This window comes from Acomys russatus, chromosome 10 (assembly GCF_903995435.1).
Source record: "Acomys russatus chromosome 10, mAcoRus1.1, whole genome shotgun sequence".
NCBI lineage: Eukaryota > Metazoa > Chordata > Mammalia > Rodentia > Muridae > Acomys > Acomys russatus.
In genome coordinates, this window is record NC_067146.1 from 57,689,921 (window position 1) to 57,715,299 (window position 25,379).

General features: G+C 39.6%; 1 protein-coding gene across 1 annotated transcript in view; it reads left to right on the forward strand.

Annotated features, from left to right (window-relative positions):
- Il23r (interleukin 23 receptor) overlaps window positions 1–24,729 on the forward strand; it is a 57,233-nt gene extending 32,504 nt beyond the window's left edge. Inside the window, exons 8-11 of the mRNA XM_051152235.1 lie at window positions 12,368–12,454; window positions 15,224–15,326; window positions 20,477–20,567; window positions 23,681–24,729. Of these exons, the coding sequence (XP_051008192.1) occupies window positions 12,368–12,454; window positions 15,224–15,326; window positions 20,477–20,567; window positions 23,681–24,319 (920 nt within the window). The 3' untranslated portion in view covers window positions 24,320–24,729. The remainder of the gene's footprint in view (window positions 1–12,367; window positions 12,455–15,223; window positions 15,327–20,476; window positions 20,568–23,680) is intronic.
- The last annotated feature ends 650 nt before the right edge of the window (window positions 24,730–25,379 follow it).

Here is a 25,379-nt window from a genome sequence, read left to right on the forward strand (position 1 = left end):
ATGTTCAGATTCTGTGTTCTCTGCAGCTTTCTGTTTGATCACTCTTTTCTGAGCATTCTCTCAGCTTGCCTGCTACCAGTGAGAAAAGCTATTCCCTAGAGAATGATAACTTTGAAATCATCATGTCATCATTCCACTTTGAGCTTTTAAAGTTGACAATTTGTGAAATGGTTTAAATCACCTGGTGGTGCTTAGGTGTTAACACATCACATCACACATGGTCTGATTCCACACAGAGTTGAGTGACAATTCTCTGTGTGTGTGTGTGTGTGTGTTGTTTTGTTTTCGAGACAGGGTTTCTCTGTGTAGCCTTGGCTGTCCTGGACTTTGTTTGTAGACCAGGCTGGCCTCCAACTCACAGAGAGCCACCTGCCTTTGCTTCCCCAAGTGCTGAGATTACAGGAGTGCACCACTGAGTCCAGCTGGGGTGACAAGTCTTACACTGATTTCTTTCTTTTTTTTTTTTTTTTAAGATTTATTTATTTATTATGTGTACAGCATTCTGCCTGCAGGCCAGATGTGATGGTTGTGAGCCATCATGTGGTTGCTGGGAATTGAACTCATGACCTTTGGAAGAGCAGTCAGTGCTCTTAACCTCTGAGCCATCTCTCCAGCCCACTTACACTGATTTCTTATCAGTCCTTGTTTCATAAAGTATCACTGAGTTTAAAAACATATATCACAAAAATAGAAAAAAATCAAATAATGTGAATAAACACTGATTGCCGCTATACCAAAAACAACCAGAGAGTTAAAAACACTTAACTATGGGATTAATGGCTTCTCAACAAGACCTCACTGATAGATATTTAAAAGATCTCATTCTTATTATTAATAATTAGATATACATTTAGTCATGCCCCACAATACCACCATCTTCACTAAATAGATTTCAATTGTAAGTAAGTGATAAAGTCAATCAATTATAATTCTCATAAAATTCCAGAATGGCTCTGTGAACTAGAGGTATGCCTTGTCTACATAGTTTATATGCCAGGTTCTGTTTTGCTTGCCAGGAAGAGCACCTTCTGCTTAATTATACTCACATCATTAATCACACCGTCCTTACTGTAACAGCTTGGTAACTGTGAACTGTGATTTCAAGTGGAAGGAGCCAGGCAAGTCAAATTCTTTTGGCGCCCCCTGATGCCCAAAGCTTAGAGCGACAATCTTTTTTTGGAAGTTAAACTTTAATTTATTCTGTCTTAAATTGATGTTGGTAAAAAAAAAAAAAAAAAAAAAAAATTCTTGAGACTTCACACATGATATAAAATAGATTTGTTTAGTAATTAAATTCTTTGTTTAATTTATTTTATTTTGGTTTTATGTGTATGAGTATTTTGTTTATAGGTTTGTATGTGTTTGCCTAATGGATCCTCTTAACTGGAGTTAAGGATGGTTGTGAGCCACAATATGGGTGCTGGGAATCAAACCCAGATGTTCTGGGAGAGCTCTTAACCTCTGACCCATTCCCAAGTAACCTGATTCTTTCTTAATGAAATCAACAGTTACTCAAATGAGTATAATTAAGCATAATTTACTTAAACTTGCAAAGCACAGATCTCTATAAGCTTATTTGTTTTCTACATTTGCCGAATTTGGCTATGTAATTAGCATCATTTTGCAAATGTAGAAACTGAGTCATGATTTGCTTAGGCAGCGCATTGCCCATGGATCATTGCACTGGGCTGCTCAAATGCTGTGTGTTCTCATCACCTCTGCTCGTCACTCTCCTCCTCATAGTTGTAGCTCAGTTCTGCCAAAGTCGAAGGGCAGATAATCAGGCTTCAACACAAGTTAAGGGAAGGCCAACAAATGGTATAAATTGTGTGTGTGTGTGTGTGTGTGTGTGTGTGTGTGTGTGTGTGTGCCGGCATGTCTGTCTGTCTGTCTGTCTGTCTGTTTGTTTGTTTGTTTAGATAGAGTGTTGCTCTGTAACATAGACCAGGCTTGTCTTGAACTTGTGTCAGTCCTCCTGCCTCAGCCTTCCAAATGCTGGAATTACAGATGTGTGTCATCACATCCAGCACAAGTGTTTAAGGACAAAGGTCCTCCATTTAGGATAGAAGGGGAATGAGAACCTACATCTAAGCTTAAAGTTTCTTATTTCATAAGGAGAAATTTTACATAAAATGCGAAATAGCAGCCATTATTAGCCATGTTAGCTTATGCATTTCACACATTAGCTAAAAGGAGCGACAGGCTATTCTTTGATACATATCCTTTCTGTGATACATTAAATGAGAAAATATTAGAGAAATTAAAAATAGTAAAATTCAAATGCATATTTTTCTCTTTGCAAACACAATGAAAGTGTATTTATCGTATGACTACTCGTGTGTTAATGAATTTATGCTTATCTTTCCTATGCACTTACATTTTTCTCATTGGTACTGCAGTGTATTCTGGTTTGCTGATGTAGTTTACTCTGCTGAGTTTTTAAACACCTTGTTTAATGGTCACACATTATTCTAGTTTATAGACATACCATGACTTATTTAATCATTTTCTTATTTTTTATGTTTTTGTGGTTTGTGTATGTGGATGCTCTGCCTGCATATACGGCTGTGCACCCCATGCGTGCAATGCCTAAGGAGGCCAGAGGAGATCTGATCCATTGAAACTGGAGTTACATTTGTGCCAAAATGTGGGTTCTGGGACTCCACCTTGGCTCCTCTGAAAAAGCAGACAGTGTTCCTGGTTGCTGAGCCATCACTCCAGCCCATATTTCCTTATTTCAACAAAAATTTCAGCTACTTCATTTTATTGTCATCGATAAGCTTTAAAAAAGAGATTTGCACTTAAACTTTTGATTCTTTATGTCTAAAAAAGAATTATTAAATACCAGCTAGGCAAAAAATGGTGCTGGGATTTGTGGGTAAAGTGATTGATATGCAAGAATGAGCTCTGAGTTCAGATTTCCATCCCCTGTGTAAAAGCCCTGCACAGCAATAGCTATCTGTAACCACAGGGCATGGGCGGGGCAGAGGTCGGCAGATTCCAGTGGCTGATTAGCCAGTCAGTCCAGCCCATCAGTGAGCTCCAGGTCCAATAAGAGACCCATGTCTCAAAAAAAAAAAAAAAAAAAAAAAAAATGAGGTGAAGAACAAAAGAAGTTGACACTGGATGTCAGCCTCAGGCTTCCACATGCATATACACGGGAGAAAGCATCCTCACATACACAAGCACACACTCATACACACAGTTAAGCGTATACATGTATACACTACACATAGAGTGTTGAGTATACATACGTACATCACCCATATCCAAAGTTAAGCACACACACCAAGCCATACATAGAATGAGAGAGAGAGAGAGAGAGAGAGAGAGAGAGAGAGAGAGAGAGAGAGAGAGAGAGAGGAGAAGAGAGAGAAGAGAGAAGGAGGAAGAGGAAGAAGAAATAAGAATTAAGCACATTTTAAGGTGCATGTTGCCAAATCGTCTCTTTAATTCTATTGGTAATTTGATACATAAATACATTGTAGTTACATCTTTTCTACTCCTGTATCTCTCCTCTACCCTCTACCTCCTCTCTTCCTCTCATGATCCCTTCATATATATACATATATGTGTGTATATGAATATATGTGTATGTGTACATATGTATATAAGCATATATATAATCACTGAATCCATTCAGTGCTGCACTTACATATGTGTTTGGGGCTGACCATTTGAGATGGATCGCCTATTAGGGAGCTTACCCCCTGAAGATACCTCATTCATTCTCACTCAAAAGCCACTGCTTGTATGTAGGTCTTCATTTAGAAGTGAGGTCTTAGGAAGTTTCCCTCATCTTCATTGGCACATCAACTGGTGTGTTCATTATGCAGGTTCTGTTTAGGCAGCCATATTGTTGAGAGATCATGGGAGCAGCTCCCTGTCTAAAAGACACTATCTTGCAGCAGGCATCTTGGTCCTCTGGCTCTCACAGTCTTCCTGCTCCCTTTTCCACCATGTCTCCTGGGCATGGGTATTGGAGTTGTGTTGTAGATGTGCTAATTGGGGCTGTGTGTCCCATGGTCATTTTGTCTCAACATTTTGAACAGTTGTGGATCCCTGTAGTAGGCTCCATCTGTTGAAAAAAAAAAAAAAAGGTTTCTTTGATGAGACCTAAGAGCTACACTTATCTTTGGGCATAAGCATAATTGTTTAGAAATAGAAGCTATACTGATTTAGGAAAATGGTAGTAGTAGTTTCTCAAACACTTCTAGCAAGTCTTTACTATTTATTTTTTAAAGAATCCATTGGGGCTGGAGAGATGGCTCAGAGGTTAAGAGCACTGGCTGCTCTTCCGGAGGTCCTGAGTTCAATTCCCAGAAACTACATGGTGGCTAATAACCATTTATAATGAGATATGGTGCCCTCTTCTGGCAGGCAGGCAGAACACCGTATGCATAATAAATAATCTTTAAAAAGAATCCAAAGAAAATAGTTTATTATTGTGTTAATTAGATATTAGTTTATCCTACCATATGATAGGCATTACAAGTGCTTAAGAACCTCAGTAAGCAAAGGAGACAAAGATCTAGACCTTGGAGAAGTTTTATTCTAGAGAAGATAAAAAAGAATAAAAAAGATAAAAAAGAAAGTAACAAGTTTCTTTGCCTTGTAAGTACAAATACAAATCAAAGCAGGAAGAGACAATCTACACAGATTAAGATTAACATGACTTGTGACTGAAAAGAAAAAATGTGTTACTATAAAATTATTTAGGTTAGCCAGTTTGCTTGGTGATGAAGGGTTTTTTTTTTTCAACAGCTAAACTCAAAGCAATTAATAACTTATGTATAAGGAAGTACAGCCCAAGTAATCATGTTCCTTCCATAGAGGATTTTCCAATTTTATTTTCTAAAATAATTACATAAGTTTCACTGAGTTCCAAAATTCTCTCCAGCTAGGCTAGCGGGCATTTCTCTATATTACAGCTCTCTGAAGAGATCTTTTCCTTGCCTTTAAAACCTGGTCTTGGGCACTAGGCATGGGTGCACATGCCTATAATCCTGTTACATGGATAGCTGCAGCAAGAGGGTTTTGAGTTCAAGTCTGGCATAAGTTATGAGTGAGAGCTCACCAAGTTATGTAGTGAGAGCTCACCAATGAATGAACGGATGGACAAGGAGAACACAAGCATCAAAAGAAAAAAAAAACTTGTCTGAGGCTGAAGAGTTAGGTGTCTTGAATAACATAAGCTCTTGTTCCTTCATTGACACAGGAATGGCCTGAGTCAACCCTCTCTCAGCCATCTGTCTATGTGCTCTACATAGATGCCAATAATAAATCTATGCTTCTAATGTAGGGCTCGCCATGAAAATCCACAAGTGAGAAGATAATGGTATGGCATCAACTACTTCCCACCTTATCATGAATAGATGTTGAGGAAACAGGCTTAGTTTGAGGTGATGATAATGAAAACACAGGACTCCGAATATCTTGAGATGGTGTGAAGAAGGGGGTAGTCTGAGAGAAGAAAAAAAGAACATGTGAGAAAGGTGAATTTGTTCAAGGCAGGATAGTGGTGGCCAATTCATAGTAAGTTTTCCAAGCTGGGTTCAATTGAGTAAATTATCTCAAGTACAGTGTTCCTCAGGGTGGGCACCTTGGGCCGGTTGCATTGAAAATGCCTGTGCAGATAGATCTTGGAGCCCCTTCAAATCCCAGATACTTCTGTAAAGGGAGTGTGAGAACCCTGTGCTCTAACCAGCAGACAGACCTTCAAGATAGAAGCGCTGGGTGTGGTGGCTGCTAACCTGTAATTGCAGGCTGAGGCGCACTAGGACTTCAAGGGCAGCCTGGATAACAGAGTGTGCTCTAAGCCAGCCTGGAATATGTAATGAGACCCATCTTTCACCCCAACTATAGAGAGAATTACTAGTTACCAATCTTCCCAGGTACAGTGTTCCGGCTTCTTCTTGCGTTCCTTAGCTAACGCAACTAGAAAACAGAGGCAAACACCACCGTCTGAATGATCCCAAAGGCAAGAGAGACAGCACACAGAACAGGCTTCTGGGTTGGGTTCCTAGGCGCTCAAGCGGCAAGGTAAAAAGTAAAAGGTGTGCTCCCAAGGCCACACAGTCAGCTACTACACACACGCCGGCATTTCTACACACCTCTTTAGAGTCCTTTGCTCTTATTTCTAGAGTTTAAGCTTGGCTTAATGACTGTTCATGCGCACTGCCTCTGTGTCTTCAAGAAGATCTGTTGGCTAGTGTCCTCACGATCCTCTTTGCCTTAGGCCGTTTGGTCTGGCTGTGAGGTCTCGGGGGACTCAGAACCACTGAAGTTTTCTAACTCACCAACCTGGACAGCTGCTGTAGAAAACCCCTGGGGTCTCTAAACGCAGAAAATATCCAAAATGCGAAAGACGATTCATCAACAATTTGTAGCGAACTAACACTGAAAAGTTAACTCCCTGAACCAGTACTACCGGAGGAATGGGCAACATTTCTCTGCCCTACAGACCTCTCTGTAAGGGAAAAGGGCGCGAGTTTCGAAATCCCTTTATGAAGTGAGAGCGCCAAGGGAAAGGCAGTAATTTCATAGTGACTAATTAGTGCTTGAACTGCAACTCTCAGTAGCCGTTTCCCAGAGAAGACAGACTCCTATTTGGATGGTTTTCCAGAGGAAGGCAAGTGTGAACAAGCCGGGAAACTTCATTTCACTTTGTTCCTGAGAAGTTACTGGCTGCAGCATCACCAGCACTCCTGATTCCATGTTCATTAGTTCTTCAGGGTGTTTAGTGCTTAAAGAAGGAAAAACAAGCATCTCAATAGAACTCAATATAGGTGCCGTTAAATGTTATGCAAGTAAGATAATAGTGTACAGAATGTTTTCCAAATTTTCTCTTATTTATAATTAGAGATTTGTCTTTTACCCATAAAAGATGAATTATAATTTGTAGAATACACTGTGAAACAAACACACTTCCTTGAAATGTGAACCATTTGGGGGCTTCTCGTTGAGATTTTATCTTCTCCTGGTCTAATAAATCACTGTGTTTCTGTAGAATAAGTAACAACTCAAGAATTCTGATGGCCTAGAGAGATTGCTCAGTGGGTAGGTGTGGGCTTTTCTTCCCAAGGGGCTACTAGACTATTGAGACCTTAGCACTGTGCCCCAAAACAAGGCTAGAACTTTGGAGAATCTTAACAGGCAAAAAAATTGATGTGCTTTGACCTCAGACCCTCCTTTCTATGTGGGCCACATGGCTTGGGGAATTTTCTTTAAAAACACCTGATTGTTTTCCCTTCCTTTGTCTTATTCGTTGCACAACAACATGCCTTTTTCTCTGTAAATGTACTTACAGTGGAGGAATGCATAAATTAAGAGTCCCTTAGCAGTGTCTCTGTATACCCTGCCACCTTTAATATACACGAATGGTACGGTCATTAATCCATGAAATAATTCTTGATATGGCTTAGTTTTCCAGGTGTCATGGTGAGTTTGTTGCAGACATACCATTGTTTCTTCCTTGGTCTTCTGATGCCTGCCTGCTGTTGTATGTTCAGTGTCTTCACTTTACCAATCAGTACATATACACTAGGCCAAATTTTTGCCCTTGGTCTGATGGTATTGAATTCTACCCTCACAGGTTTGGTTGGCCTGGGATGATAGTCTTTAAATGTTGTTACACAGTGAGATTAGAAAGATAGGAACCAAAGGAGATCTTTGTGTTTTGAGAAAATAGTAGGGGTGGAAAAAATTTCCTTTTTCTTTGACTCTTCTTTCTTTTGGAAAGAAATAGACAGAACGACACTCTTGTTTAGCTCTGATCTAAGTTCTTATAATTCAGTTCTTCACTGACACAAAGACTAACACAGGAAGAAGTAAGCAACGCAGTCTCATAGAGGTTTGTGTTTGTGGCCCAAGAAGCCCACTTACAGAAACACTGCCTTGAAAATATTAGAGATATGGAGCTCAAGGTGTATGGGAAAGAATCAACTGACGGAAAAAAAAAAAGAAAAAGGAAATTCATGTGCAATAACATTTGTCCTAATGCTAATTATAACAATAAAAATTTGAAGCCAATTTAAATATCCAACATAGCAATAGATAATGTTTTTGAGAATTTAATTTTTGTAAAACATAGTACTAAGTGTTTTATGTGAACTTTCTCATTGTGGTGGTTTGAATGAGAATGGCCCCCAATGAGCTATTATGTTTAGTCTCTAGTTAGTGAAACTGTTTGCAGAAGACTTATTAGAGGAAGTGAGACCAGATCTCTCTCTCTCTCTCTCTCTCTCTCTCTCTCTCTCTCTCTTCTCTTCTCTTCTCTGTCTCTCTCTCTGTCTCTCTCTGTCTGTCTGTCTGTCTCTCTCTCTCTCTCTCTTCTCTCTCTCTGTCTCTCTCTTCTCTGTCTCTCTGTCTCTCTCTGTCTCTGTCTCTCTCTGTCTCTGTCTCTGTCTCTCTCTCTCCCCTCTCTCATCTCTCATCTCTTTTCTCTCCTCTCTACCTGCAACTTGCAGGTCAGGTGTGAGCTTTCAACTACTACTCCAACAACCATATTTGGCTGCCTGCCACCATGGTTCTCACTATAATTCAAGTCATCAGTTAAATGCCTTTCTTTACAAATTGCCTTGGTCATGGTGTCCCTTCAGAGCAATAGAACAGTAACCAAGACAACACTCATTAGGATTCCTGAATGAAACATGGCTGTTTTCCAGTTGTACAGGGAAGAATACAAGTCACAGAGAGGATTAGTAATTTACTTGGGATTATATAATTCCAAGTGGTGGATCTGGTATCTAGGACCTATGTGAATCAGCAGTTTGTGTTCAAAACAGCTTCTCAACAGGACTGTGATTGAGTGGGGATTGAGTATTAAGTCATTGTAAATGTGTTTTGAGTAATTTTTAATGAGGAAGTGATTATTATATAATCCTGAGTGGATGGTGACATTGTTAAAGCATGTGGTCTCCAAAAGGGTATTAATGTGGAAACAATACTTAACCAATATTTAGGATAACTGTCTCTACATTCTGAAATCCTGTATACTCTCCATAACTTCAATGCTTCCCAAAATTAGTTTGATTTTACTGAATGATCAAGAAAAACATCTGGATGAAAATAACCATCAGCTGATATAAAGAATCAGTGCTAAGTGCTTTAGCCCAGTAACACGCACTGTGCTGGGATGGAGAGCCTCGTGAGGCCAGGCAGTGCCAATACACTGTGCCTTTTCCCCAGAGAAGCAATGCTACCTCTTTTGAGACCAGACTGCTAGCGGAGCTACCACCCTGAACTGTCGTGCTGCAAGAGTAGACTATTAATTCATCAAAGTAAATGTAAAAACTAGATGAGAAATTTCACTCTTCAACTGCCATGTAGGTGACATTTCAAAGTTTGTCACTAGTTTTAACTCTTCCTTCGCTCATAACAGCATGCTTAGTTATGATAAAGTTACAGGCATGATTGTGAGGCTCAGCAAAGAGCATATGAGGTCTACTGTGTCACCTGAAACACACTGGAAGGTACTGAATGGTTTCCTCACAGTGATGACAAACATAGTTTTCCCGGAAGTGGGGAGAGAGAGAGAGAGAGCTAAGGAGATCATTTGGCACCAACTCAAAGAAAAAGAAGAAGAAGAACAAGAAGAACAAGAAGAAAAAGGAGGAGGAGGAGGAGGAGGAGGAGGAGGAGAAGAAGAAGAAGAAGAAGAAGAAGAAGAAGAAGAAGAAGAAGAAGAAGAAGAAGAAGAAAACAAACAAATCAGAATACATTATTTCCAAAACCAGTCCTTTTGGAATGGATTTGGTTAATTTAGCCTGATATGGGTTGGGCTAAAGAGTACATTTATCTTCTGCTTTTTACCCAAGGATAAGGAATTCTTCTTATTGAAAACAGGCTAACTTCTTTCCAGACACATTGTCCTCTATTAGGATCATTCTTACTTTCAATGTCAATGTATGTAAGCTATGTCAAAAATATTTCCAAATTACAAGTTATTTCGGTTTCTGAATACCCAAATATATCCTGTAACGATATACGAGATACACACCGTACCACTCTACTGCAGGACAGAATTGTCCCTCTATGAAAAGAATCCCACAGGTAATGTGGAATAGAGATAGTGTGAGGTTTGGCAGCATGTTAGCTAGTGACCTGTGCTTAAAGCTGACATAAACAATGTTTTACAGTGCCAAGGAGTCTATCTAAGGGTGTGCCATTCTATTTGTGGCTGTTTTCTTATGTTCAAATGCTTAAAAGTACTACGAAATACTAATAGCTGGTGAATTAAGAGGGTAGACTTGGATTATTTTTCATCACACACTGTAATATCTTCACCATAACTTTTGCTTTTATAATAAAAAATATTTAAGTAAGATTTAGAAAGAAACTAACTAACCACTTGGTGGCAGCATAGCATAATGAATATATGGCTTCTCTTCAGTCCTATGCTTTAAAACAAAAAAAAAGTCATAGAGTTGATTTCTTCTCTGATAGTCCTGTTTATAAGTTATTTTATTTAGATATCTAATTCTTTGTAAAATTACCCTCTCATAATTAAGCACTTCTTTTAAATGACTAGTTTAATTTAAATGAGTGCACCTCATTGATTTGAAACTGTGATAACAGACTGCAAAGGAAATTTTTATTTACTCATTAAGGCTAAATAAATGTGAAATATAGTAATTTTAATATGATATAAGTTAAAGACCCAGAGAATTTTTCATTGCCAAATAATCAACAGTAGTTATATAGCAAAACTATATTAACTTGTATTAAAAGAGCACAATTTCTTTTTTTAAATATAAGTGCTAGTTTACAAATAATACAAGTAAAAATAAAAATAACAGCAACACATGCTGTAAACCTCTGCCTTTGCCAAAAGGAAAAATCATGCGACATTTTAATGTGGTAGCTCTGTTTTTTTAAATTCCAAAAGCATGTAGTTGCAGGCCCTTCTTGTGAGAATTATCACTGCTCTGTGATCTGCTCCTCAACACGAGCCAGCCTGGCTGTCGGCCATGACGGTATAGCCTTCCCCACTCAGAACTTAGCAGAACCACTTACCAGGGAGCAGAAGAGACCTAGCAGAACACTGAGAGAGGCTCAAAGCGATTTCTGATGGCCACAATTGACAAGAAACACTTTCCTCTTGCTGTAGAAAGAAAGAGTCCAAACACAAGGCAGAACTTTCAGTTTTCTGGTGCTTTCATAGCCCAAAATCCCCCAGAGCACAGTTTACAGAAAACTGCCATGAAGTTGCCTGCATACAATTTTTTTTTAATCTAAAGGCCTACAGTAATCTTTTATTTCAGTATGTGTTGTCCATTTTTAAACGTGTCCCATTAACCACACTTTATCCCATATGCCTTTGGTGGCTTGGCAACAGGGACATCTCAAGTTGTGCAAGACACTTTTTCAAAAAGTGAATTTGAATAGTGACACTAGAATTTCTGGGTAGCTGGGGTTTGAGGGACACTGAACTTAGAACCTGTTTCAGAATCAGAACCTTCTTCTGGCCTGTCTTCTGCCAACTATGAGGGCTGTGTCCTTGATGTCACCCCTGGCTGCTCTCAATTATTAGGAAGCAGGAGGTGGGCAATCCTGGGACTCCTTTGAATTCCAACTTAAAGTAACTGCCAAGACTTCTTATCTCACCCAATTTTGAAGCTTTCATTAGTGGGGCCCTGAGAATATGGTGGCTAGACAGGCCTGGCCGAGATCCACAGAAGCCAGGAAGTCCCCCAAAGGAGTTATAAGTGACATCTCAGCTCTACACTACAACCCCAAGGTATCTGTTCAAAAAGTTCAGCTTAGTGCAGCCAAACTAGAGCCTGGACTATCAAGGCAGCTTAAGTTCTTCTTAGCATCATTTATTTGAAGAAGCCAAGTAGGGACAAGTTGTTGTGCATTTTTGTGGCTGGGTGGAATTTTTATCTTGGTACTGTCTTAGTATTTGTTGCTTAGAAACCAAGTGAAATTGCTAGCCACATTGGTATTTTAAAGACTGATGTAGTGTTTAATGATCCATGCAGAAGTTCCTTCTTTGAAATGTAGTCACTGAAAAGAAAATAAGACAAGAAACACCTTTAATCCCAGCACTCAGAGAGTCAGGGGCAGGCAGATGGCTGTGGTTTAAGGCCAGCCTGGTGTACAAAGTAAATCCAGGACAGCCAAGGATACACAGAGAAACCCTGTTTCAAGAAGAAGAAGGAGGAGGAGGAGGAAGGAGGAAGAAGGAAGAAGAAGAAGAAAAGAAAGAGGTAGACGTTTGAGACCTTGTCCTTATCTCACCTTCTGTACCTATTAAAATTACTAGTTTAATCATCTCCAAACAAGAGAAGAATATGTCTCAGCAAAGTCAGACACCTGAATGCTAAGACCTAAGATGCTGACACCCTTTCTTTTCTGTTTTAAGTCTCCCAGGTCACATCAAAATCATCCTATGAGCCTCAGAAGATTGAGGTGTTCACTGCTACAATCTTCAAAGGACATCTTACCTCTGGTAAACTCACTCACGCACACACACTATGTATATATGTATGTATGTATGTATGCATGCATGTATGTAGGTGTGTGTGTGTGTGTGTGTGTGTGCACTAAGGCCTCCTCAGCAGGTAACTTCCACAGCAAAAACAATGTATCAACATTTCCTGGAAATACGATAACCAGCTGCTTCCTATAGGAAAATACTTGGTTAGGTTTAAAATGTGTTTACACTGAATGTAAGCAATAACTCAGAGACCTGTCTTCTATGGTAGTGAGATTAGTTACATTGTTATTTCAGCAGGCTGTGGGTCTCAAGTCCCAAAAATGTCTTAAAAAAAAAATACCACCTACCCACCATGTGCTAGAATTGTATATACACCATCTGTCAATCTCAATAGCAACCTGTTGAGATAAATGTCATGGATCTACTTTATAGATGAGAAAACTGAAATTCGGGAAGTTTAAAGAATGTTCAAATGTACAGAGCTATTAGAAATTTAAATTTTAGCTGGGCAGTGGTAGTGCATACCTGTCATCACAGCACTTAAAGGGGGGCAGAGCCAGGTAGATCTCTGAGTTTGAGGCCAGCCTGGTCTACAGAGTGAGTTCCAGGACAACCAAGGTTACAAAGAAAAACCTTGTCTTTAAAAAAAAAAAAAAAGACATTCAAGTCTTACTCTTTTGTTTTCCTTTGTTTGTTTTTTATTTTGTTTTTGAAGACAGAGTCTAACACTATACGCCAGTTCCAGAATATTCTGAAACTCACAGCATGCCTCCTGCCTCAGGTTCCCAAATGCTGGGATTACAGGCATGAAACAGCACACTCAGCCATATTCTTTTAAGTACGTGTCTGTGTTCCTTCTCTTAGATGAACCAGCTCTCAATATGTTAATATGGCTTGAAATGTTTTTATTTGTGGGCAAAAATATTAGATAAGATTGTACAGTGGGCAAGTATAACCCTAAACTGAAACGTGGCATTAAAATACTTGAGGCCTGACTTTCTCACTAGTAGGCTATTTACTTCCTGGCACATAAATCTAACAGGGCTTAAATAAGAAAATTTTCAGGTTGTATTGATATTTTTGCACTTTTGTTAGTTTATTTAACAAATAAGTGTTAAATAAGTATGTACCAGGTACTCTTCTGGGTGATGAGAAATTAATAATAAAAAAAAAATGGACAAAGCTGAACATGGTGGGATGTCCCTATAATCCCAGCAATAAGGAGGTGGAAACAGAAAGATCAATAGTTTAAAACCTCAGATACATAGCAGGTTAGAAGCCAATCTGGACTTTGTGAGACCTTGTCAAAGAAAGGGGCACAGAGGGAGGGATACAGGAAGGATGGCAGGAAGGCAGACACACAGAAAGGAGGGAAGGAAGGAAGGAAGAAAGAAAGAGAAATATCTTTGTCTTCATAGGGCATCTACTATTGATAGATAGGAGGAAAACTATTAACAAAACAATAAAATGTTCCATGTTATACAGTAATATGAAGCAGGCAAAGACACCCCAGTACAGATTCCTAATTGCAGACATTGCACATTGAAATTTCTGTGGAAATTGTTGAGGCTGGGGACTCATGGCTCTGCCATTAGACAGGTGGTACTATCTGTAGCTTATGGAAAATAACATGGGAATCTCAACAAGTTTATAATTAGTCCCCAAGTTCACTGAGCTGATGAATGGCAGAGCTCAGTCAGGCTCTTGGTTCCTCCTGATACCATTTCTCCAAACACCATGTTATCTTGATAATCCTCTCTGCAATTCCAAGCTCAATGCTCAAGGGGGTGCTGCAGCCCTTAACTCCATTAATTGCTTAGCATAATAACTCTTTGGCCCCGGGAGAAATACTAATTCCCTTGTCGGTGAGAATTTGAAACAGACTAAAGTTCATAGGCTCCACCCTGGCAAGTGGCTTAAAAGATGAGGAAGGACAGGCTGGAAACCCCCATCTGAATGGACAGAGACATGAGTAGCATAGGCCCAGCAGCTCCTTAGTGCTAATTATAAAAGAAGAGTGGGAAAGCGAGGCAGGGATGGGAGAAGGATGGGAGGAGGCTGCATGGCCCCACAGCAAATTCCAAACTGGTAAGTCACATCTGAAATATCTTCTAGATCTGAAACTATGGAGGTTATTTCCCTGGTATTAGGGAAAACACATGTTGGATAAACTATATTGAGAGAGCCAAAGAGATTAATTCAACTTCAAAGTTTAAAAGAAGTGTTTTTAAAAGGGGTGAAAGATGTGGCCATTTTGATTTCTTCCTTACAGCATTATGGTTCTAAACAGAATTAATTATTGTGCTTTTTCATAGGTTAAGTTTTGTTTTTGAGAAATTGTGAGAAGTCAGAGATAGATTCTGCCTCACAGAAAAGGTTACAAAACTGATCTTAGTTGTGACTTTGGCCAGCCTTAGACTTTGTCACAATGATTAGGAATTCTCAGCTGTGTCAGACAAAGCAAATGAGGTTTGTCACAATACATACTCACATAAAATATGTATGTGTGAGTTGACCACATTTGCTGGAGGTGCACTTCTAGAAACCCACTAACCTCAGGTAGATGCGGTCCAATTTCCTCAGACAGAAGATGGTTTCCTGGGCTGTACAGTCAGGCAATCTGGAAGGCATTCACTTCATAGTCTTAGGTAAACGTTGACCTTGCCTTCCCCTCCCTTTGAGATCAGTGACTGTCACTTCAAACAGGATACAGTAAACAATGATACGATCACCACAGGGACACAAATGCCCAGTTAAAATTACTTCTCTTTCCTTTGTTAGATAATAGTGAAGACATTGGATTTTTGTCGGGAATGGTCTTCTTGGCCATCATGTTGCTGATTTTTTCTCTGATTGGGATATTTAACAGATCGCTTCGAATAGGGTAGGTTTCCATAGTTCCTGGTTCTTGATTTAGGCCATATGTATGTACTATCAAAATGGAGTCAACTCAATTACTTAATAGAAAAACACATTAACATCTTTATTTTGAAAAAGGGAAGTTTATTATTACCACCATTGTGTGTGTATGTGTGTATGTGTGTGTGTGTGTGTGTGTATAATATTTGACTAGGAGAATGTACACATGCCACAGTGTGTGCTTGGAGATCAAAAGGACAACTTTGTGGAGTTGGTTCTCTCTTTCCACCTTTCTGTGAGTTTCAGGAATTGAACTCAGATCATCAGATTTGCACAGCAAGGCCTTTACCACCTGAGCCATCTCACCAGCCCAGAAAATTGAAAGTTCAAGGACAGACATTTCATAAGCACCTACCCTTGTGAAGCTCTTTACAAAAGTCATTCAGTGAATCCTCAAAATGATTCCATCAGGAAAGCTCTGTGTCCCATATGATGTCGATCTAGACAAGGCTTAGGAAGAAAGGTTGACTCCTCCACCCAAGGGCACCAAGTACTCAGCGGGCAGGGATAGTGGATGCCAGTTTTCGTGTTTTCTTCTTCCTACATAGCACTTTCATTGTGCCCAGGCATCATGCAGAGAGCCTAGATACTTCACAGTGGTCACAGCCTGCCTTAACTTCTGTGCAAACACATAGCTAAAGCAGTGTGAAAACAAGCAGGCTAGCTTTAATTTGTCCATTACCAACTGTGTGGATGTTTATGAGTCTAGCCTCAAGGCCTCTTCTATTTTAAAATGTTCTAACAACTTCATGCAAGTTTGTAGTGTATTTTGGTCATATTCAATCCCCCCCCCATCCCCTTCTCTTATTTTCCCTTTTGTACCCCACTTAGTTTAATTGGGGTTGTTGGCATGTGCATAGATGTAGAATTATTGACTGAAGCATGGCCAACTTACCAGAGGCTACACCCTTAATGGAAAACAATTCCCCAATTCTCCTCAGCTATGGGTGGGAATCATGTGCCCCTCCCATATACACACTGGGATGCTTACTGACTAGATCTTGTACATGTCTCATGCAGGTAGCCAGAGCTGGTATAAGTTGGTGAGTGTGACAGCCCTGTTGTGTTCTGAAGACAGTGTTTCACAACACTCCTTCTGCCCTCTGGCTCTCACATTCTTTCTGCCTCTTCTTCTGTCATGCTCTCTTGAGTCTTGTAAGGTGAGGGTGTTATAAATGGTCCAATCAGGCTAATCATTAAATAGTAACTTATTTCTCAGCATTTTGACCAGTTATGAGTCTTTGCACTGACTGCTAAGTACTGAAAAATAAATAAATAAATAAATAAAAGCTTCTCTGATCAAGGTTGGGAATAGTACTAATCTATGGGTATAAATAAATATGTAGAAGGCAGCTTGACAACAAGACTATTTAGCAAAACAGCAGTAGTAGATTTCTTCCTTATTTGAGCCTATGCTCTCCCCAGACATGAGCTTTTGACCACTTTATAGTACTACACTTGAATTTCCTTTCTGTGGGAACAAATCCAATCAGAGAGTAGTTGGTTACCCCAGTAACATTTGTAGCACTATTGTACCAATGGATATGTCTTGCCTGGCATTTTAATATTGTAGCATATGGGGTTACCAGTGGCTAAAACCATTGATGACTTTTCTTCCCCAGTGCCCTGTATAACTCCTTCCAGCACTGTGAACACAGGACAGTAGGAAGGAATTTTTCAAGTCAGTTCCAGCTTGATTTTTCTATGTTCTGCTACCAAAGTGTATGATGTCTTCAGAAATAAGATCTTGCCATTTAGTTATAGTTATAGTTAGGGTTTTATTGCTGTGAAGAGACCACATGACCATGGCAACTCTTATAAAGGAAAACATTTCATTGGTGCTGGCTTACAGATCAGAAGTTAAGCCCATTATTGTCATGGTGGAAATTATGATGGCATGCAGGCAGACATGGAGAGATAGCCGAGTGTTTCACCTCTGGATCCACAGGCAGCAGGAAGTGAATGGTGACACACTGACCAGGCTTGAGAATTGGAGACCTCAAATCCCATACCCTAGTGCCACACCTCTTCCAACAAAGCCACACCTCCTCCAACAAGGCCACACCTCCTCCAACAAGGCCACACATCCTAATAATGCCAATCTCTATGGGCTAATGGGAGCCATTTTTATTCAAACCACCACAGCAACTAAAATCAGCAGTAATAGCCTGTGTGGTCTTGGCGAAGTTCTTTCACATAATTTCTCCAAGTATGGTTTTAGTAAAGGTCTATGTCTACTTGTTCAAAATGAGATATGAGGAAGGAAAGGCCTCTGATTTTCCTAATGTTACCAGCTACATTTGACGTTTCTAGTATGTCAATAGGCTAAAGTTGCTTAATGTTGCGATTTTCTAGTGCATCTAATTGTACATAGATTTGGACGTACATGAACACTCACTGGTTTCTGACATAGAGTGTATTTATATATGTCCAATCAGAAATTGGAAACCAGTTTCTCTCTGGCTCTCTCTCTCTCTTCTCTCTCTCTCTCTCTCTCTCTCTCTCTCTCTCTCTCTTCCTTTCCTTCCTTCTTTCCTTTTTGTCATCACTAGTTTTGTGAGATGATCTTTCACTGAAATGTATAATAAAAATGAAGGAGAAGGATTTTTAAGCAAGCTAGTCTATACGTTGTACTAACCTGATATCTGCACAGGCTTTTCCTACAGAACTTAAGTAATATTTCAATTTAAAATTATACATTAATAAGCATATCTCTCATGCCTTTTCAAAGTGAAAAAACCTAATATGTAATTTTGCTTGGGAATATATTAAAATTAATTTATTTATTTAAAAAAACTTTTGAAATGTATTAATGTTCAAATAATGCCTACAAACATTTTAGTATTTGTATTATCATCCAAACATATCCTAGATATTTTGAAATTTTAAGTAATAACCATTTCATTACTATAACTAATACAACCCAAAGACTTTTAGTTCACAACCATGCATAAGAAAATAGAACAATTCATGGATAATTTAATTGCTTAAGTTCTAATTTTAAGAACATAAAAAGGGGCTGGGGAGATGGTCTTTCAGTAAAGCACTTGCCTTCCAAGCAGGAGAACTTGAGTTTGAGCCCTAGAACCCAAGTTAACAAAGGACACAGGTGGAGTGTTACTTATTTATAATCCTAGTGCCGGGAAAGCAGGAACAGGCACATCTGTGAGGCTTGCTTGTCAAGCTCCAGGCCAGTAATAGACTCTGTCTTTAGAATAAGGCACGTGGTACCTAAGCGATGATGCCCAAGGTTGTCCTCAGGCCTCCACATGTTCTCATAGCTACATGTCTACATATCCACACATAATTATGAAAATACAAACACATGCAAAATAGAAAGAAGAAACCGTTCCAATATACATGCAGACACTGTTATTGAGTACAACTGTACATTACTGATACAAAGACCTGTTATTAGAATCAGATCTAAAACAGAGGCAAGAATCACATTTTAAGTATGTACAACTAATACACGTTAGCGATTAAGACCAAGTTACTGAAAATGCATCTGTGTCGCATTAAGACAAGAAGTAGAAGCACTTCCCTTGGAGTCTTTTAACTCCAAGAGTAAACGAGCTCATGTTTGAACCCTCTGCTTCAGGCTCCCTGAACCTTTGGTCCTCATCTGTATGTTATATGAGCCTGAGCCTGAGCCTGAGCCTGAGCCTGAGCCTGAGCCTGAGCCTGAGCCTGTCCCTGCCTGAAGCCTGTCCCTGCCTGAAGGCTGTCCTGTGAACCTGCCTGCTCATGGGTCTGTGTGTGTCTATCCCTGTGTGTGCCTGTCTATCTGTGAGTGCTGCATCTGTCCCTCACAAAGGGCTGCACTCTGTATTTACTGAACAGCACAGAAAGCATCACATGGGGAGGAGAGGGATACTTTACAGAAACCTCTAACAGTTGTACCGGAAATTAAGTCCCTGCCTCCAACTGGTCCCAACTGACCCAGATAACAAATGCCATTGTTTATCAACCATACTTGGTTGTTTTCAGCATTTATAGTGAATTTTGGGAAGTAACTTGCAACTTTTATATGTGCTGCTTTCAAGCAAATGAAGCACATGCATTGTTGGTGCCAGGGTCATAAATGCACAAGATTACAGTTGTGCATTATCTTAGGCTGTGAGTATTGATTACACGGAAAACCCAAGGCAAGTGAAGTTGGCTATTACATTCTTCTCCCAAAGGTAGGTTAAACAAGCCAAGTACACAGTAAACCAGTACCTTTAAGTCTTAGGTGGCCTTGAGGTGTGTTATTTACTCTTGCTGTGAGATCTAGCAAAAGTTCCAGTCTCTCAGAGTGGAAGATATTTTAAGAATATTCCATTGCCACATAAATATAATGAAACTAAGAGTAAATAAAAATTTAAAATATGTGTGCAAAATCCCTGTATACTGCATCAGTGTGCTATGTAAAAACATCCCCATAGCACCAACTGACTAGCTTGGTCTAATTATAAAGAGCAGGAACTAGTTGTAAGACCTGAGTCATAAAAGATTATATAAATATATGTAAAGAAATTGTTTTCCCTAGTGTCAATCAAGGTCAAAGGAGCCTGCAAAGTTCACTCAGCCACTTTGGTTGTTACTTATGTGCTTAGAGAACCTGCTAAAGCAAATAACAGGTGTTACTTTGTGTTGCACAGTCTCCTCATGTGTGAAAATATACCTCAGATCACTGTGGTCTTGTCTATATCCCTGGTACAACCCATTTGCCCAAATGTGTTTGCACAGTCAATGTGGAAAGTGCTTTCATACAGGAAGCACCAGGAGGAACATCTGACAAGGTAGCAAATCAGCCTCTCACTAAATGCTTAGTGAGCAAGAGATGGAAGCCTTTGCTTCGTGAGGTTTGGCTGCATGCTATTCTAGCTCCATTTGTCATCTGTGATTCCCTGTACCGATTCCAAAGGAATGTTCTGAGAGAGGGTGACAGTCCCAGCACACAGGAGGCAGAGACCAAGGGTTCAAGGCCAGCCTGGACTGCAGAACACGTGCCAGGACAGCCAAGGATACACAGAAAAACCCTTTGTCAAACAAAACAAAACAAAAACAAAAAAGGAAGGAAGGAGGGAGGGAGGGAGGGAGCTGCTTCTTATGTATTGTTTTGTTTTCTAGAATGAAAAGAAAAGTCTTACTGATGATCCCAAAGTGGCTTTATGAAGACATTCCTAACGTGGAAAATAGCAATGTTGCAAAATTATTACAGGTAATCAAACAGCACCAAACAGAAATGGATTGGTGCCCAGTGTGATGGGGTATGCCAGCAATACTTGCACTGGGAAGGCTGAGGCAGGAGAATCACAAATTTAAGACCCCCTGAGCTATATAATGAGAACTTGTCAAACAAATAAGCAGAGGCTGTAGCAGTGGCTCAGTGGTTAAGACACCTGTTGCTCTTGCAGAGGACCCAGGTTCAATTCCTCGCACCTCCATGGTGGCCCACAGCCATGCATAATTTCAGTTACAAAGGATCCAATACCCTTCTCTGAACTTCTTGGGCACCATATGCACATATAATGCACATAGATATATACAAGAAAAACACTCATGCCTATAAAATAAAATAAACCTAAAAAATACTAAACAACAACAAAATTTTCATAATTGAAATGTCAGTTGGGACTAAGTCTGCAGCGGTCTGATCATTAGAATGTGGGTGATATATATGGAAGTGAGGTCTAGCATTTCAATCCCTACTAAAGGGCAGGAAAAAGGAAAATATACTATTCAGGAGGAAACTAAGATGGAAGATTGTTCAGTGCCTTCAGGGCAGAGGATGAAGGGAAAAACATTCTGTAGAATACACATTAAAGGCTCCAGGGGGCTTGTTTACAAGAGATATAGATGTGTCCAAGTCTCAGAGAGGGTACCATTCCATTCCTCCAACTTTCTGGGCTACCCGAAGATTATTATTGGGTGCCCACGGAAGAAGGTATTACCAGAGGTGAGCTGGGTTTTATGTCAACCAGAAAAAAGAGGAGTACACAAAGGACAGGCTTGGGAAGCTGGGGAGGGAGAGAAAGAGCTTTACCAGCTACAGAGCAAAGGAAGGGTCAGAAGTGTATGTTTCGAGAATTCTGCTTAGCTATCTTCATTTTCAATACCCAATCAGTGGGACAAGAATGTCATATGAGGGCTGGAGAGATGGCTCAGTGGTTAAGAGCACCTGTCTGCTCTTCCAGAGGTCCTGAGTTCAATTCCCAGCAACCACATGGTGGCTCATGACCATCTATAATGAGATCTGGTGCCCTCTTGTGGTATACAGGCATACATGGAGGCAGAATGCTGTATACACTATAAATAAATAAATCTTTAAAAAAAAAAAAAAAAAAAAAGAATGCCATATGAGCGTATGGTGCTACCAGACCAATGGCCATAGAAAATGAGCCTAAATGTGATGGAGGCAGAGAGAAAATATGGAAAGATGAGGACTTTCTTGAGAGAAAGACTGTGCTAGGCAGAAAGGTGATGTGAGCTTAAGTACAGTGGGGACAGCAAGATCGTGGGTAGACCAGGCCTATTTATAAAGCAGATACACACGGCTCTGCTTAAAGCTGGGTGGGCCCATTGTCTTAGTTTTCTTTCTTTTGATGTGATAAAACCCCATGACCAAAACCAACTTAGAGGGAAAAGAGTTTATTTTGTCTTACAGCTTGTTTAATTAGGTTTCTTTTTTGATGTATGCGTTTATATTATTACACATGAATAAAATAAATTACATACAGCAGGAGGAACCATGAGACAATCAGGAATTATATAAATGTTACATTCATAGTGAGTTGGCTATTTGTATTTGTCAAACTTGAAATAAGCATCTTTCCTAGCTTGTTGGGTCTACATTTCTGAATAGAGATTAATATATATCAATCATATCTCATCTCTATTAACTTAAGACATCTATCTTGATCTAAAAACATCTTAACCCCCTAACCTATTAAGCTTAATTGAAAGACTAAACTATCTGCTCTTCAACCGCATTAGAGACTTGAGAAGGAATAAAACTTAAATACCTGAGTGAACTGGAAGTGTAGGCTAGCAGCTTCCAAATTAAAAAAAAAAAAAAAAAAAATGACAGAGACAATTAACTGCCTGAACAATCACCCAACACTCTCTATAATGTTGGAGCATCATCTTCAGCTTTCTGGCCTAATATATCTGACAGATATATTTGCGAGGCAGGAACTATTGAGGACTTGCTTACTCTTCATCTCAAGGCCCTAATTGTTACTCCCAAATAAGGTTATTTTTTAATTCAATGGTATTGAGTTTTTCATATTGAGGTAAATCATGCTCAGGTCAAAAACTAGTCTAATTTTATCACAAGAATATATATTCGAGGTCTACCAGATAGATATGATTCTGTAGATACATGAGGTAAAATAGTTAAGTAAAGGCTTCAAAAACCTCAGAGACCTACAGAATTGGCATTTAAAGATGTTTTTATTATTCTAAAGATTCTTGGACAAGACAAATTAACTCCTTGCAACACCCAGCCTGCCTCAAAGAAGATGATGAGCATCAAAGAACCTCCTGATGGAGGCAGCTTCAAATGTGGCAAACACGCCACTGGACAAAATGTCCTCATGTCTGCCACAGACAGCTTGTTGTCTCATCCCGGGAAGGAAGGGCAGAAACTTCAGGCAGGAACTGATGCAGAAGCCATGGACAAGTGCTGCTAACTGGCTTGCTTTCCATGACTTGTTCAATGTGCTTTCTCATAGCACCTAGGACCACTAGCTCGGGGATGGCACTGCCCACAATGGTCTAGTCTCTCCCACATCAACCTTCAGTCAAGAAAATGCACCACAGGCCAATCTGATGGCTGTGTTTTCTCAACCCTCCTCCAAAACGACTCTAGTTTGTGTCAAGTTGACATAAAACTAGTCAGCACACCTACTAATCAACATAGCCCAGACAAACATCATTTGAGTGAAGGGCTCTCAGGATAAAATTAAAAATAAACAAATAAAAATTAAAAAAAAAAAACTTTTAAGAGAGGTTTTAACCAAGAAATATGCTTAAGACATGGATTGTTTTAAATTCTTTCTCTGGGAGACCTAAATAAAGGTTTAGAAGATATCAGAAAGGTGGAGGGAAGAAATCACGCAGGAGATAAACACTGAGATAAAAGAGAGAAGAAAGTTTGGGAAAGAACATTTCAGCCACAACTCAACTATTCAGTTGATTCCTTTAAATGGTTTTAGGTGTTTTGTTTTGTTTTTTAATTTTTATTTTGTTGTTGTTGTTGTTTTGTTTGTGGTTTTTTTGGGTGGGGTTTTTGTTTGTAAAATGAAGTAATGTCTTTTTTTTTTTTTCTAGGAAAAAGGTATATTTGAGAACAATAACACTAGCGAGCAGGCCCTGGATGTCGACCCTGTGCTTACAGAGATAAGTGAGATCTCTCCACTGGAACACAAGCCCCCAGATCACAAAGACAAACGGTTCACGGGACTCCTGGAGACAAGAGACTGTCCAATAACTGTGTTGTCCACCAGCTCTTCTGTTGTGTACATTCCTGATCTCAACACTGGATACAAACCCCAGGTTTCAAACGTGCCCCCTGGAGGAAACCATTTCATTAACAGAGATGAGAGAGACTCTGCAACCTTTGAGGCCACAGGTGACCACTTCGCCAGAGTGAGAACATATCCCAACTTTGCATTTTCTGTCTCAAATATGACCTTACTAAACAAAACATTAATTTTTGATGAATTGAATCTTGTTTTAAATCAAGGTGAACTCAATCCTCTTGGCATACAAAACTCAAGACAGGAGGAAACCAACATGGTTTTGGAAAGTGACTCACCCTGTGAGACCATCCCAGAGCAGACCCTGTTGTCTGATGAATTTGTCTCCTGTTTGGCGATGGGGAGAGAGGACCTGCCATCTATTAATTCTTACTTTCCACAGAACAGTCTGGAAAGCCACTTCAGTGGTATTTCACTCTTGCAAAAGTAGACTATCCCATCAAAGTCCGCGTGAGAAGCCGTTTTTCCACCACAAGCCAGATCTTTCCTCAGAAGAAGTGTAGTCACTGTTCTAAGCACCAGGATGGAACACATCTCACCTATAAAACAAAACAAAAAAAGAAAGACAGCCAGGGTGTGTTTGTTTGTTCTCATTTTAATATTCCCACTGAAGACAGGATCTCACAAGCCTATCGTGACTCTAACTCACTATATAGCTGAGGATGGCTAAACTCCTGATTTTCCTGGCTCTTTCCCCCAAGGGCTAGGATTAAAGTTGTATGCCACCAGAAACATTTCTTTCATACTTTCTTCATTAAATTGCACAGAACAGCTCTGTTTGTATAAAGGATAAATAGTGCAGAGTACAGGGTAGTGAAATAAATGTAGAAAATGGGCCTTTAAGATCAAAACACGAGTATTTCTTTGCAAAGGCAGAAACAAGTTTACTTTTCATCTTATCACTTAAAATTCTCCTGAGTAAACAAGATACAGAACCAAACAACAAAACAAGTAAAGGCAGAAGCAGAGGCTAGCAGCTATGTACCATACTTTCTAATTGGTTGTCCATGACTTTTCTTGTTTGAGATTAAAAGATTGAAAAATAGTGGTGGTTGGAACCATGGGCTTGCTTTCTCCCGAGTGGAGAGTGGTGGGCTTCATTCTGTGGCAAACACCAATATTCACACTCTAGCGAGGCAGGAGGCGCAGGATCAGCAAGACAGGTGGTTTGACTGTTACTGTCAACTATGTATTGACTGTGTCATAAAAGTACCCTGAAAACAGATATGTATCCAACTCTGGGATGGTGAATATCTACTACATCTGCCTTTGTCCTGTAGCCTGGGTCTGCTGAAGACATTGCTGACTTGTCACTACGCGCCTCAGATTACTTTTTTTCTCATTCTATAAAGCCCTTCTGCTCCAAAGTAGAGCAAGTAGTTCAAATGTAAAATGCTTATAACCTAACGGAAATTCTATTGTCTATCCTAAAATATACATGCATTTGTTGTACTTTATATAATCTAAAAAGGATGTTTTGTGTCACCCAC